Source organism: Delphinus delphis, chromosome 7 (assembly GCF_949987515.2).
Source record: "Delphinus delphis chromosome 7, mDelDel1.2, whole genome shotgun sequence".
Lineage (NCBI taxonomy): Eukaryota > Metazoa > Chordata > Mammalia > Artiodactyla > Delphinidae > Delphinus > Delphinus delphis.
Genome location: NC_082689.1, coordinates 61,052,083 through 61,067,905, shown reverse-complemented (window position 1 = coordinate 61,067,905; position 15,823 = coordinate 61,052,083). Strand labels below are relative to the sequence as shown.

General features: G+C 40.9%; 1 protein-coding gene across 1 annotated transcript in view; it reads right to left on the bottom strand.

Annotated features, from left to right (window-relative positions):
- Positions 1 to 15,823, bottom strand: part of METTL8 (methyltransferase 8, tRNA N3-cytidine) — a 152,396-nt gene that overhangs the window by 49,634 nt on the left and 86,939 nt on the right. Inside the window, exon 13 of the mRNA XM_060016601.1 lies at positions 10,204 to 10,323. Within this exon, the coding sequence (XP_059872584.1) occupies positions 10,204 to 10,323 (120 nt within the window). The remainder of the gene's footprint in view (positions 1 to 10,203; positions 10,324 to 15,823) is intronic.

Below are 15,823 nucleotides of genomic sequence, written 5' to 3'. Positions count from 1 at the left end.
TCAGGCTGTTTTCTGCCCCTGGTGAATGCTAACCAGACATATGAGTAAGGGCTCCTGAGGACCATTTGCTTGTTTTACTGAAATTAATTTTGGTTCCTACAGATTAACCATAAAGACATGCATTGGCTGCAGGTGTGCCAAAGCCAGCGTTAGGAGCAAACCCAGCAAATTTTGTGGAGATGGCTAATGACTCCTGCAAAATTAATTTAAATTGAAATAGGATAAGAACATATGGAAAGAATCAATCATTCCCCATTTTGAGCGAATATTATTTTAGTATGCATAGATTTCTGATATAATTTTCTTTCTTTCCCTTAAGGGCTGGGATGTACTCACACACTAAGTCTTCTTGCAAAAGAAAAGATTTTCTTTTTTCCCCAGGAAAGAGGAGATATGTGTTTCATAAATCTTTTTCCTTGTCTAATGCCGAAACATACATCTGGGGCTTCACAGATGCTGATAAAAGCCCTTACAGAAAACACAACTCTGTTCTCCGGGTAATTATGCAATCCTAGTGGCTGGACACTGGCTCTGGCTTCCATTTAGAATAAGATCTGGGCCCACTTATTATGCATGTCCACATTAACTGGACGATTTATAGAATTTAAATGTGAAATGAGGAGAAAGCAGAGAGGCAATGGCAATAGAATGGAAAATATAAAAGAAAAATATTTTTCAAGTGTTTGGAAAGAAATGACTACATTGACAAAAATCCCACAGCCACATGTTCACACGCTTGTACTCCCATTTCATGTGCAAAGCCATCTCCAAAGTTTGCCTCCAGTTTTTCTGGAGGAGAATAAGACAGAAGTAGACACACCCATTTTAAACGGTGGGTTCCCAGAGCAGGACACCAGTGTAGTCCCTTCTTCTCCACAGACATTCTTCTAATACTATTTATAGTTTATGTACCTAAGTTATTTATACCTTATTCCAGAAAATATTTACGGTAACGTTATTGATATAAATCCACATCAAACACAGATATTTACTGATATTTATTTAATGATAATTATTCATTCTTTATTCAACAAGTATGGATTAAGATTCTGTTCTGCACCAGGTATTGTGTTAGGTACAGGGTAGGGGAGGATACATAGAAGAATGAAGACTAGTTCCTGGCCTTGAGGACCACATAATTCAGGGATGAAACTGCCACATAACCTCCTAAATTTAAATATAGCAAATTCGTTCATGCAAAAATGATCTACTGATTTTTTTCCCCTCTTTTTACTTTGGATTTATTTTCACATGTATTTATTGGACATCTATTATGTGGCAGGCAGTATGCTAGGAATTGGGGATATAAATTTGGATACAAAAATCGAAAGAAGAATTTCAAAACAACATTCCACAATTCTAGGGACAGCAGATGAGAAGTCAGAAGACATCTATTTGTAATATTGTGCCAGTGGAGGTGGAGAAGAGAATTCAGAAAATTAAAAAAAAAAATCATTCCTATGTGGCTTTGGAAGAGATCCTAACTTTTGTGGAAAGCAGGGAAATAGGAAGTGGTGACGAACTAATGACTGTCTAATTCAATTTTCCTTAGGCTCATGTTATCACTAATCTCTGTTCCCTGAGCATTCATCAGCTGGGGACAGGGTGGGGATGGGAGGTTGGTGTCAAAGATTAAATCCAGATTCCAGTACTCGGGTTTCAAACTTTAATTGTACAAAACTCACAAAAGAGATCATCTGGAATTGCGGATGGTAGGGAAAGAAAGGGGACACGAGGTAGCCAGGAAAGGAAGTCCTTAAGAGAAAAGGCAAGCTGGAGGAGAGTAAAATAAAAGACAAAGTCAGATAGTAACAGACCAAAAGAACAGCACTCTTCTTCCAGCCTTGCTGACTAGAATCCTGGTGTAAGCACTTAACCAAGTAATCAGTTTATGTGCTCCATCTGCCTAGCTAATCCCTAGGGGGCTGTGACTACGTTCTGGTCATCCGTATCTCTAAATCTCAGCAGGGTGCCTGGCCCAGAGTTGGCCTTCAGTAAGTGCTGGTTAAGTAGATAAGAAAATGAATCAAGTGAAGGAGAGGACAGAAATAAGTTCAACATGCATACGTATTCTGTGCACAGGAGGCTTTAGCTGCATCCTATAAGTTTTGGTAAGTTGTATCTTCATTTTCATCCATCTCAAAATAGTTTCTGATTCCTTCTTTGACCCACTGATTATGTAGGTGCATACTGTTTAATTTCCACATACGTGTGAGTTTCCCAGATTTTTCCATAGGAAAATGATACTGTAAACTGCCCTAGTCTGGGAGGCCCAAGAAGAACACCATTTGGAGAGGACATGAGTGTACAGATTAGAAAAAGCACGAGATTTCCTGGTAACCTCTGCTCAGGATGAACTTATCGATATAAACCTGCCCTTCAGCTCTCCACCCAGAGAACACAGATGTGTTCAGCAAGTGAATATTCTTCCAAAATATAGATGAAATATATGTCCAATCACACATGATCCCAGACACGGAAAGGCGTGGCACATAGCACAATCAGGATTCCAGGCAGGCCATAGAGCATCATGGTTAGGAGCTTAGGTTCAAATTCCTATTCTGCCATGTTTTTGGCTGTATGATCTTGGGAAAGGTGTTAATTTCTCTAGGTTTCAATTTCCTCCTTTGTAAAATGGGGATAATAATAGTACCTATCCCATAAGGTTATTGTAGTAATAATAATAATCACATAAAACACAGCACCATAGGAAGCTTTCAATAAATGTTAGCAGGTATTACTGTTAGCACTTTGGGGCCTGGAGTCTGAAGCTTTCAATATCAAATATGCTGCTGTATGTGTGCCCCCCTGAATAAAGGAACTGGAGCCATCCTTCCTGAGTTTGAATCCCTGCTCTCCCACATAATAGCTATTTGACCTTTATCAGATTACTTAACCTTTCTGTGCCTCAGTGTCCTCATTTCTAAAAGCGGGGTCAAAAAGACCTGCACAAGGTTATTCTGAGTAGATGAATTAATATAGGCAAAGCTCTTACAGTAGTGCCCTTCCCATGCTAAGTAGCCAGTCCCTGCAATGATGAGACTTAAATTTTTATTAAGGCAACAGACAAAAACCAATAAAGAGACAATTAAAAGTTACAAATTGTGGTAAGTGCTATGAAGGCAGTAAAATAAGGCTGAAATAGAGAATGCGGAGGGACACCTAATTAAGCTATCAAATGGTCAGGGAAGCCCTTCCTGAGGAGTAAACATTTGAGTTGACAGTTAAAGGAGGAAAGGACTGAGGAACATTCTAATCTCAACCTTGCCAAGAACTGAAGGAAAAGCCTCTTAGGCATAGGGAACAGAAGAAGCAAAGGCCAGAAGTGTATTTCAAATTGAATTCCTAACAATATCGGCAATCGTCACATTCCTTAACATATCATGTCTATGTATCTTGTTTATATCAGAAGCATGCTGTAAAATGATGTAACATGATGAGACATGAGGACATGTGCCAAATTCACATGCCTGATCCTTGCTGGGCACTTCCTTGAGCTATGCACGTGTGTTACTTCCTTGAGCTATGCACGTAGATCCGAATTTTTATAAGAGATTAATGCAGACCTAAGCCTTCTTAATTCATGATCATTTAAGACATTCAAATAAAAGTACAGAAGAGGCAGGAGGATTCTTATTTTTAGGCTTGCACAAAAACAAATTCACCTGGAAGCACAAGTTGATGATGACTTGTTTCCAGTGTGGTCACAATTTTGATATAGAACACGTGTGTGTGTGTGTGTGGGTGTGTGTGCATGTTGTGTTTTAGCAGAGTCTTTTAAATAGTTAGGAAATATATATATTTAAGACAAAGGAAGAAATGTCTATGGAACACCTAATTTCACTAAACTCAGTGTCACAGACAGTTTGAAAAATACTGTTGCAAAAATATCCCAGGTGGGAAAAAATTAATTTATCACTGTCCTCCATTCTCTCCCCATTGGCTACTTTTATTTCATTCATTCATTTAACATATTTATTGAGCTCTGTGCTAGTTATTCTTCAACTTCTGCCCCCTCCTGCTCTAATCTATTTATTCTCCACTTTACTCTGCACTGCTTAGGGCCCTGGGAGGCACATCAATCAGGGTCCCTTGCCCTTAGACTTTTGGTTCCCTACAGCTGGTGGGAGCAGAGCAGAGATCAAAGGTGAGTTCTCTCCCTGCTTGGTTCCTGGTTCTGGCAGTGACTGGGTCCCTCTGTAACTAGAACTGCTGCTAGGTGATCCTCTACGGCACCTCCAGTGCTCATCAACTCTAGTAACATCATTTCCTCCCCTTCTTTTTTAGACTGTTAACTGCTCCCCTCTGTTGCTAGTGTCTTGGTGCTTCAGCTTCCTTTGTGGATTTCTTTAACCACACTTCTGTGAATTGTCCCTTCATTAACATCTCTTCAAAATCTAAACTGAGTATATCTTCTTTTTCCTGCTAAGACTCTGACTTGAACAAGCCTCTGCTATGTTCTAGACCAGTCCTGTCCAATTGAAATATAATTTTAAGCTTTTTACTAGTAAAAAGAAACAGATACAATTAATTTTAATAATATATTTTAATTCATATTCAAAACATTATCATTTTACTGTGTAATCAATATAAAAACTTAGGAGATATTTTACATTCTCTTATTCATATGACAAAACCCGATGTGTATTTTACATGTCTCAATTTGAACTAGCCACATTTCAAATGCTCAATAGCCACATGTGGCTGGTGGCTACCATACAGGATAGTGCAGTTCTAGATACTGTGTTGGGGCTGGAGATACAGAGAGGAAAGATCTTATCTCTCCCATCATGGAGTGGATGCTCCAGTAAAAAATATGGACAAGCAGCCCATTACAAAATAATGTAGTAAATGCATAATCAGTGCCATGCGTAAGATGCTATGGAAGCAGAGCTCTCTCTACCTGTGGGGTTTAGGGAGAGAAGATAATAGGGAACACCTGAGTGGGTCCTGAACACTGATTAGGATTCCGCCAAGGAAAGGAGAGTGGAGAGAGCAATGCAAGCGGATAGAGAGTCCTCACCTTTCCATCTGCCCTAGCTACGTCAGGCCTTTTGGACTACACCTGAAATGGACATCCTGACCACTTAGAGTACAGTTGAATCTTCCTAGTTATTCTGGTACAAATTTGGATAGATCTCTGTAGTCTTAGGCTTTGGGATGAAAAGTTTTCAAAGGAAACTCAACTAGGCGATAATGGGGAGGGTGCTGGTGAGATATGTGTGTGAGAATGCCTATAAACAGACACATTGAGAGAACCTGGATCCATTTTCCAAGGTAACGAAAATCTGGCCACTGATTGGCTTAGTTGGTTCAGGTTCCTGGGCACAGAGCCCAGTTTTATTTTCCTTATCTCATCTGTTGCCCTTGCTATTCTATAAGTGTTGTCACTGGACAGATATTAAAACTCACTGTTCCTATCTTTTGGAGATGCTTCTTTGTTGTTGTTTGTTGTTCATTTATTCTCCTTATATGAGCCTCATTTCTTCAGCGGTTCTGAGGACTTAAGGCTCAACATCAACATCCCCAAAGTCTGTGTCTCATATGAAAACCCTACTGCCTTTAGCCAAATATATCTGTCTTTTCCCATTTCAAATGCAGACTCCCTTTAGGGCAGCTCAAAAAGTTCCTACTTCCTATCTGAGAGGCGCTGCTGGTTCTCTGCCCTTTGAAGAGAGGATATAACTTAAGTGACAATAAGGAATGGTCACATCTTTTCTGCCTCAATTCACCTTCGCAGCATACTTCATCAGATGTTTCTGGAAGACTCACCTGACTCTCCTGAATCCCCCAACTTGTTTTCTAGAATAAAAGTACTTCACACAGGGCTTCCCTGGTGGCGCAGTGGTTGAGAATCTGCCTGCTAATGCAGGGGACACGGGTTTGTGCCCTGGTCTGGGAGGATCCCACATGCCGCGGAGCAGCGAGGCCCATGAGCCATGGCCGCTGAGCCTGCGCGTCTGGAGCCTGTGTTCCGCAACAAGAGAGGCCGCGATAGTGAGAGGCCCACGCACAGCGATGACGAGTGGCCCCCGCTTGCCACAACTAGAGAAAGCCCTCGCATAGAAACGAAGACCCGACACAGCAAAAATAAATTAATTAATTAATAAACTCCTACCCCCAACATCTTCTTTAAAAAAAAAAAAAGTACTTCACACATATAACAATAACAAAATAGAGCTGCTCACCTTTCAAGCCTAGGGCCTTGTGCGAGGTTCCTCTGATCCTGTTTAGAAGGTCATAAAGTACGCTGCAGATCTCTTTGGGTAATTTCACAGTGCTTAATGGCTGGTGAGGATTTTTAAGGATACCCAAACAGTAATGAGAGAGGAAAGGAGGATAACTATTCTTAGATACTAAAAAAGAAGTATGTGCTTAACTCAGACAAACATTCTGGAGCCTTTCTGTATGAGCAGAGCTCTGATTTCCAAGAGGTTGGAGAGCTATGGCTGTTTACATCCTTTGTCTGCAGCCGTCAGATGGTATATACACTGCAGCCTTATTTTCCTTGTCTCCTTCTTAAGTCAACCATAAATCATTTTCAATGCCGAGCTTTCCACAAAAATTCCCTGTGGTTTCTTTCGGTCTCACACTCCAACTATCACGTTGCGATTTCCACTGGCAATAATGTCAGCATCTGTTCTTCATATCAGCACTATTTGCAAATACTTTGAGACCAAGTCCTGATTACTACTCAAAAGTTCAACTTCTGTTTTCTCAGAGCCAAAACACATACTGTATTATCCAGTTTAAATAGTTTCCAATCCTCATCTGGGCAGCGGGCTTTTTCAGTTCCTCCCACTACTCATATTACTATTTTTAAATTTCTCTTTATCCTTTTCTTTCAATTCATTCACTGTATAGACGATTAACTTGGGTCTTGAACATGGCTAACTTTGCTCTTCTGAGCTCCCTATATCCCTTCTGAATTCCCCCCCTAAGGATTTCTTCCATCCATGCTGATGTGGACTCTGAGTTCTCTTACTCCCAAAGGCAATTTATTTATCGATGCCACCTTTTTGTTTTTCCTGAGTGGTCTAAGTCAGATCTCAGTGTGCCAGAAATCAGGCAACGATTGCACACAAAGAGTCAATTACTCTTAAAGAGAAATTTCCATGGCTTACATCTGGCTATCTTTCATCTCTCTGGCTTAAAACCTCCACAGTTTTGTTTATTTGCAATGTGCATGTATTTACATGGTTTGTTTTTGGTTTTGGTTTTATAAGTGAGTGTATGTATGTGGTTTGGTTTTGCTTCTGGTTTTGTTTATTTGTTATTTTTCTAAATGACTTGGTTGAACAGTTCTTCAAGTGAGCTGGGCGTGCCATTCTAGGCACTGTCTGCAATAAACATTTTTATGAGCTACCCCTTTTGCATAGACACTGTGTTTCTGGATTTGTGAGAAAGTATGGACTCATATGCTTGTGTGTGTGTACACATACACATGCAAAATACAGAAATTAAAACAAGAAATGGGAAGCTACCTTACCAAACCCAGTAGACTGAAGGACTTACATCTATATTATATAAAAAGGTCTTCTATAAGTTAATCAAAGATAGGTATGCATTTATACAAGAACTAGAAAAAATCATATAAATTATAAAGAAAATCACTAATATATTATTAGGTAACTAATACCAGTGCTACTACTAGCTCTAATTCTAACTTTTTTTTGAAGGCCCTCCATGTGTCAGGTACTCTTCTATATGCTTTACATTTAGAAATCCATTTAATCCAACAATAACTCTATAGATAGGCACTATTATTAGTCTGTTTACAAATGAGAAAACAGAGAGTCACAGAGAGGTTAGGTGACTCATCCACGGTTGCACAGCCAGATAAATGGAAAAAGGGACAATGAGAAAATTCACAGAAGATAAAATGCAATCACAAATGGAAAAGTGTTCAAGATTGCCAGTAATCAAAGAAATGTACATTGACAGTAAGTATCCTTTCATACTACACCTTTGATGAGGCTGTGGTTAAACTGTCACTCTCAGATATAGTGAAAACAATGTAAATCATTGTAAGTTTTTAGGAAATCCGTTTGTCAGTACTTATAAACAACTGTAAAGAGACTCTCTTGAACTCAGTAATCACATCCCTAGAATTTATTCTTTGAAAGTTATTCAAAAGAAGACTCATATGAATAAAGTTTGCTGCAGCATTTTTATATTATCAAATATTAAAAGCAATCTAAATTTATAAATACAGAAATACTTAAGTAAGCTATGGTACATCAATGAAATGGAATATTATGTAGCCATTTAAACTATAATTATGAGTGATAATGATAATATAAAAACGTTAGATAATGTTAAGTAAGGTAAGTCAAATATAAAATTTGACCTATTTGTAATTATATAAAATTATGTATACATATGCTCAAGAACCAGAATGGAGCATAAAATGAAAACACTTGCAAATGTTAGGATGGCAAAAATTTTTTTTCCTATTTTTAATTGCCTTTATTTCTGTTATTTCCCATATGATGGCAAAACCAGGAGTTGGGACAGAATAGAAGATGCTGTCTTTGCCTTTTGATAATATATAATTTAGCTGAGAATTTATAGAATCATTGACTTTTTAGAGCTGAAAGGGACCTTATCGGACTCTTTGTTCAACTCCCTGATTTTACAAATAAATACTCTGAGGCAGAAAAAGATTGACTTGCTCAATTGCTCATATTTAATTAGGAGCTAGAAATTACAAACCCAAAATGACTCACAATCATTTAGGGTACATTTGTTGCAGAGAAATTAAGTTATTAGGACCCTATCTTGAAATATATTATATCCATAAAAATGACTATTTTACTAATTCTACTTTCTTATCTGCATTATCAACTGCCTCCTTTCGCACCTGAAATAAGCTTTATGCCAAAGCAAGAGCTCTAATTCTTGACTGTATGGTACACATCATGCATATTTTTGGCATTTCAAAGAATGTCAAAATATTTATCAAGAAGATGAGTATTTCAATAACAATACGGAAGCTGCTAGTCATTTTCCTCTGATGGTAACAGCAGGAATTCAATTAAGATTTGATAAAACAAATTGAATTTCACTTTAAAGTATTTTAAAAAATGTTTTCTAACACTGACTAAAAATCTATTTAAACCTCTTAAAAACTAATTTTTGGGATAGGGGCTTCCCTGGTGGCACAGTGGTTAAGAATCCACCTGCCAATGCAGGGGACACAGGTTCAAGCCCTGGTCTTGGAAGATCCCACATGCCGCAGAGCAACTAAGCCCACGCGCCCCAAGTACTGAGGCTGTGCTCTAGAGCCCACGAGCCACAACTACTGAGCCCGCGTGCCACAACTACTGAAACCCGCGCGCCTAGAGCCTGTGCTCCACAACGAAGAGAAGCCACCACAATGGGAAACCCGCGCACCGCAACGAAGAGTAGCCCCTGCTCGCCGCAACTAGAGAAAGCCCACATGCAGCAATGAACACCCAACGTAGCCAGAAAAAAAAAAAAAACCCCACTAATTTCTGGGATAAAAATGAAGAATATAGGTGACTATATAAATGTTTACACAGGCCTTGTAAAGAGGCTCCCATCTACTCACGCATGATCACAAAAGAAAAAACATGTCTTCAGGAAAAGTAAGACCCACTTGGCAGGTGAAGTTCTCTACTCGTAAACCCATTTAGATTATGATCAATTCTGGCTGGGCTCCTCTGAAAGGACAAATGAAAAAGAAAAAACACGGGAAGAGGCTAAAGAAATTTTGGAAGTTGCAGATTGGTGTGGTGATACTAAAGTTGTTCTAGTGCATGTGTGTTGGGGCCGTTACGTCATGCCCCCATGGCTGATTTGCAAGAAGTGTGTATAAGGACAACTTGAGGTCCTCACTGCTGGGATTCTAGCATGCCTGGGCAGAGTGCACTAGTACAGTGAGTTTCCTGGGGCATCAACCAAATAGCACCAGCAGCCAAAGTGATAGTTTTTGTTTTTGTTTTGCGGTACGCGGGCCTCTCACTGTTGTGGCCTCTCCCGTTGTGGAGCACAGGCTCCGGACGCGCAGGCTCAGCGGCCATGGCTCACGGGCCCAGCCGCTCCGCGGCATGTGGGATCTTCCCGGACCGGGGCAGAAACCCGCGTCCCCTGCATCGGCAGGCGAACTCTCAACCACTGCGCCACCAGGGAAGCCCAGCCAAAGTGATAGTAACAGCTGCTCCCACCAGTACCCTGTACCTGAGCCCTCGGCAGCAGCAGGAAGCAGCACCAGCTTTGGGCGCTGGGACAGGAGCATGGGCTGGGTGGAAAGCCCTGGACGCCATTTGATAGAAGAGAGCTGTTGAGACACTCTAAGGACTGAGGAAAAAGATAATAAGACACAGATAAGGAATAAGAGAGGAAGACTTTTAAGTAGAAATTGCTTATACATACAATCGATAGGTTTTTTTTGTTTTCTGATATGTATTTTATTAATCTCTCGTTCTCTCTCTCTCCTCCTCCGTGCCTCTCTCTCCCCTCACTATATTTCTTTTTTTGTCCCAGGAAGTTAAGAGATTTGATATACTAAGAAGACCTTTCCTGAGTATATAATCTGTAGTTTCAAGTTAATATTCATATATGTAGGTTCAAAACCTATTCAGATTTAACTATCTGACTCTACTTTTTTACAACTCCAAATCAGTTCAAAATCCATGGAATTCTATGTGATAGTTTCCTTTAAGTCATACCCTCAATGGTCCTCCACCCTGGCTAAGTATCAAAGTCTCTGAGAGAATCACAAACAAACACCAATTCCCAGGGCCCCCGTGGATGGATAAAATCAGAATCAGGTGGTGGGACCTGAAGCATCAAAACGTGTTAAGAGCTTCCAGGTGCTTCTAATGAACAGCCAAGGTCGTGAGATCCATTGCTCCAACAGGAGTTAGAAGCTTTCTAGAACAATTCTAGTTTCAATATGCATATGAATTACCGGGGGATCTTGTTAAAATGCAGATCCTGATTTAAAACGTCTGGGATGGGGACTGAGCTGAATTTCTAACAACCTCCCTGGTGATGCTGATGCTGCAAACCACCTTTGAGTACAGAAAGGATCTAGGATAATTAGGTCCAGAATAGAGTGGGCAGAGATAAGCAACTAACAAAATAATAAACTTTTTAAATAAAAAAGAGCAAAACAGAAAGTGTGTATAGCCTCATTTTATATGACCGAAACTTTTAACTTGGTCACAGATTCTAAAGAATCTAGATAGTCTCTAAAGTCAAGGAAATATTGAAATTGGTAGCACGGACCTTCCTATATTGCCTCCTACCTCCCAGGTTTGCCATGTGTGTCATATTTGTGACACCCCTTAAGACCAAGCCTTAGGGACCACAGTTGGAAGGGATATTTGGATTGAAATAGCAGGGAAGCCAAGGTAATAGGTAAGAAGATGAGCATGAACTCTGAAGGGAGATGTAAGAATCAGAAAAAGGGAAATGAACTTTTTTGTCCAAAGGCAGGAGGCAGAGAGCTGGAGTAAATGCAGTGCCTAGAATTCCAACTAAGACCCTCAACAAATGCTGGGGTGGTTTTTTTCTGTTGCGCCAGCACACTGTGTGGGGGGAGTCAAATGTAACACATTTGCTTTAGGTCCTCTCCATTTACCCATCACTCCCACGCACAAGGGTTGGTGGAAGGTCTGAAACTTTTCCACGTCTGCTTGGTGAAGGGTTTGATGGTACATTCTTAGTGGTGGGTGTTATGAGAAGGTACTATGGTGGTGGGAGCCCAGGATCTCTTGTACTTAAGCCCTCTCTCCTGGGAGTGGGCAATGAGAGTGTATGCAAAATGCCAGGCTGAGGCCAAGTGGGCTGGGCATAGTGAAGACTGGTGGAAGGAAGGGTGGTGTGTATGGAACGTAGACGGGAAGGGCTGAGAGCTAGAGACAGAAGGCAGCAAGTTCATGATTTGGGAAGGCCAGGCTGAACACCAGGGCTAGTTTTTGTTTTTTAACTGTGGTAAAAATACACATAACACAAAACTTACCATCTTAACCTTTTTTAGTGTACAGCTCAGTGGCACTAAATACATTCACACTGTGTTACCATCACCACCATCCATCCACACAACTCTTTTCATCTTGTAAAACTAAAACCCTGGCAACCCCAGTCTACTTTCTGTCTCTATGAATCTGAATACGTTGTCATATTCCAAGAAATCATTGCTAAATTCAATGTCATGAAGCTTTTCTGTCTCTATGAATTACATGTACCTGTAAGTGGAATCATACCTTGTCCTTTTGTGACTAGCTTATTTCGACTACCATAATGTCCTCAAGGTTCATCTATGTTGTTATAGCATGTGTCAGAATTTCCTTCCTTTTAAAGACTGAATAATATCACTTTGTATGTATATACCATGTTTTGCTTACCCATTCGTGTGCTGATGAACACTTGGGTTGCTTCTACCTTTTGGTTATTATGAATGCTGCTATAAACGTATATGTACAAATATCTCTTTGGGTCCCCACTTTTTAACTCTTTTGGATATATATATATAGAAGTGGGATTGTTGGGTTACATGGTAATTCTACTTTTAATTTTTTGAGGAACCACCATACTGTTTCCCATAGGCACTGCACCATTTTACATTCCTACCAACAGGGCACAAGGGTTCCAATTTCTCCACATTCTTGCCAACAGTTATTTTCTGTGTTTTGATAGTGCCATCCTAATAGGTGTGAGGTGCTTTGCAACTGTGGTTTCGATTAGTGATGCTGAACATCTTTTCATGTGCTTACTGGCCATTTGTAATATCTTCTTTAGAGAAACATCTGTTTAAGTCCTTGGCTCTTTTTTTTTTTTTTTTTTCGGTACGCGTGCCTCTCACTGCTGTGGCCTCTCCCGTTGCGGAGCACAGGTTCTGGACGCGCAGGCCCAGCGGCCATGGCTCACGGGCCCAGCCGCTCCATGGCATGTGAGATCTTCCCGGATCGGGGCACGAACCCGTGTCCCCTGCATCAGTAGGCGGACTCTCAACCACTGCACCACCAGGGAATACCCTTGGCTCATTTTTTAATCGATTTTTTTGTTGTTGAGCTGTAGGAGTTCTTCATATATTCTGGCCATTAACCCCTTATCAAATATATGATTTGCATATATTTTCTCCTGTTCTGTGGGTTGCCTTTTCACTCTGCTGATTCTTTTTATTTTGGGGGGGGGGTAGGAGTTCATTTATTTATTTATTTATTTTTGCTGTGTTGGTTCTTCGTTTCTGTGTGAGGGCTCTCTCTAGTTGTGGCAAGCGGGGGCCACTCTTCATCGCAGTGCACGGGCCTCTCACTATCGCCGCCTCTCCTGTTGCAGAGCACAGGCTCCAGACGCGCAGGCTCAGTAGTTGTGGCTCAAGGGCCTAGTTGCTCCGTGGCATGTGGGATCCTCCCAGACCAGGGCTTGAACCCGTGTCCCCTGCATTAGCAGGCAGATTCTCAACCACTGCGCCACCAGGGAAGCCCCTGCTGATTATCTTTTGATGTACAAAAGTTTTACATTTTAATGTATTCCAATTTACCTTTTTGTTGTTGTTGCCTGTGCTGCCTGTGTTGCTGCCTGTGCTTTCTTATTCCAAGAAATCATTGCTAAATCCAATGTCATGAAGCTTTTCCCTTATGTTTTCCTCTAAGAATTTTAGTTTTAGGTCTTACATTTGGGTTTGTATCCATTTTGAATTAATTTTTCTATGTGGTATAAAGTTAGGGTCCAACTTAATTCTTTTAAATTAATTAATGAATTAATTAATACATATATTTTTGGCTGCGTTGGGTCTTCGTTGCTGCGTGCCGGCTTTCTCTGGTTGTGGTGAGCAGGGGCTACTCTTCGTTGTGCTACGCCAGCTTCTCATTGTGGTGGCTTCTCTTGCTGCGGAGCACGGGCTCTAGAGCACAGGCTCAGTAGTTGTGGCTCATGGGCTTAGCTGCTCTGCGGCACGCGGGATCTTCCCGGACCAGGGTTCGAACCCGTGTCCCCTGCATTGGCAGGCGGATTCTCAACCACTGTGCCACCAGGGAAGTCCGCAACTTAATTCTTTTGCATGTGGAAATTCAGTTTTCCCAATGTAATTTGTTGGAAAGACTGTCCTTGCCTCATTGAATGGTCTTGCCACCCTTTGCAAAAATCATTTGAGGACGTATGCAGAGGTTTATTTCTGGGCTCCACAGGGGCTAGTTTTTGAATTTATGTGATCAGGTGATGACCGTGGCAAGACAGGAGCCAGGTTTCTTGCTTGTATGACCAGATCAGGTGAACAGTGTGTGGGGTGGGGCTTTGTAGCACTGATAGCAGGAGTTTGCAGCTCTCTTGAAGGCAGCTCAGACCTCATCCCAATTGTGACAGGTTGGATGGGTTGTGGTAATGCAGAATGGTGCTGAGTGGTATTATAAGTGGAAGCCCTAAATGCTGTGGCAGGAGGTGATCTATGTAGAAGTATGGGCAGAATTATTAAAAGGGAACTTACACACAAGAGGGTCTGTGACACAGGGGCTACACCTTGTTTCACACGATTTGTTTGGCTTTTGCTGGGTAGTACGTGACTAGATTTATTCACGGGGGGCTTTGAAAAGGGTCTCAAAAACTAGGATGCAAATTAATATGCTGGGGTTAGGTAGACTATGGGGGTCGAATGGCAGTGGCCAGCTGAAGCCAAGAGATTTAAGTAGGAGATACCATATCTCAGACAAATGGTCATCCATCCTAAGTTGTGGGCATCCGAAGAGCAAGGGCCGAGTCTTATTCATTCCAGCATTGTGTCTGGCAATATCTGGCACACAGTGGATGGATGCTTAATATATGTTTGAACTGAATTGGATGTAAGTCAAGAAAACAGCAATAATTTGAAGTAAGGAAACTTAACTCTTCATAGTTAGGAAAATTTCTTATGGCTAATTTAAAATATGTATATTATAGGAAGAGTGCATTTCTCCTCCCTTAAAAAAAGATGACTTGATCACCATCCTTTGTTTAAAAAAAACTATTAATTACCACTTATTAAGCACCAGTTATCTCCAGGCATCATGTCTTGCACTTGATGTGCATTATATTTAGTCCTTACAACAATCTTCAGGTAAGCAATATCATCTCCAATTACTGAGGCTCAGAGATGTTACGTGTCTTGTTTAAGGTTACACAGCCAGCAGGAGCGAAGCTAGGATTTATAACCAAATGGGCCCCATGTTTCTTCTCTTCTCTGAGAACCCTTTTTACCTGTTTCTACCTGGGAGCTATCATTCTCATCCTGTAGCATGCTCTTCTTCTAGGGTTAATAAACACATTTTCTTCAGCCTCTAATCATGGCCCTTGTAACAAACTATTACTAATCGTTTATCTGTCTCTGGCCTTTCCCCAAGTTCTCCATGTTCTTTGAGTTTGGCATCAATCTAGCATTTAAACACTACTGAGTGGGGGAAAAAATTACAAGTTTTGACTTCAACAAAAGAACTGAATCATCTCCCTTTCCATTTTACATTGGCATAGAAACTATTTTGCACTGATTCACATATTCACAAAAAGTCAAAATTTTAAAAAGTGAACAGATAAAAGGAACAATAACCACCAGGAATCCTGGTGACAGCTGGGTGGTGAGGTGTGGTTTTGTGTACTTAACACAGACAACTATGTGAAAAGGATAGCAGCGAAAAGCACTGAGCACCTGGACCAAGCATTTCTAGGTGCAAGAGCCCAGGCCCTGGCATTGTACACTCTGAGGTGAAGAGAGACAACAGGGCTCAGGAGGCAAAGCTGAACAAATACTGTGACATGGATTTTTAGTCTCCCTGTGGTTTAGAGCAGTGCAGCTCAAGGGATGGGTTGTGACTGGGTGCTG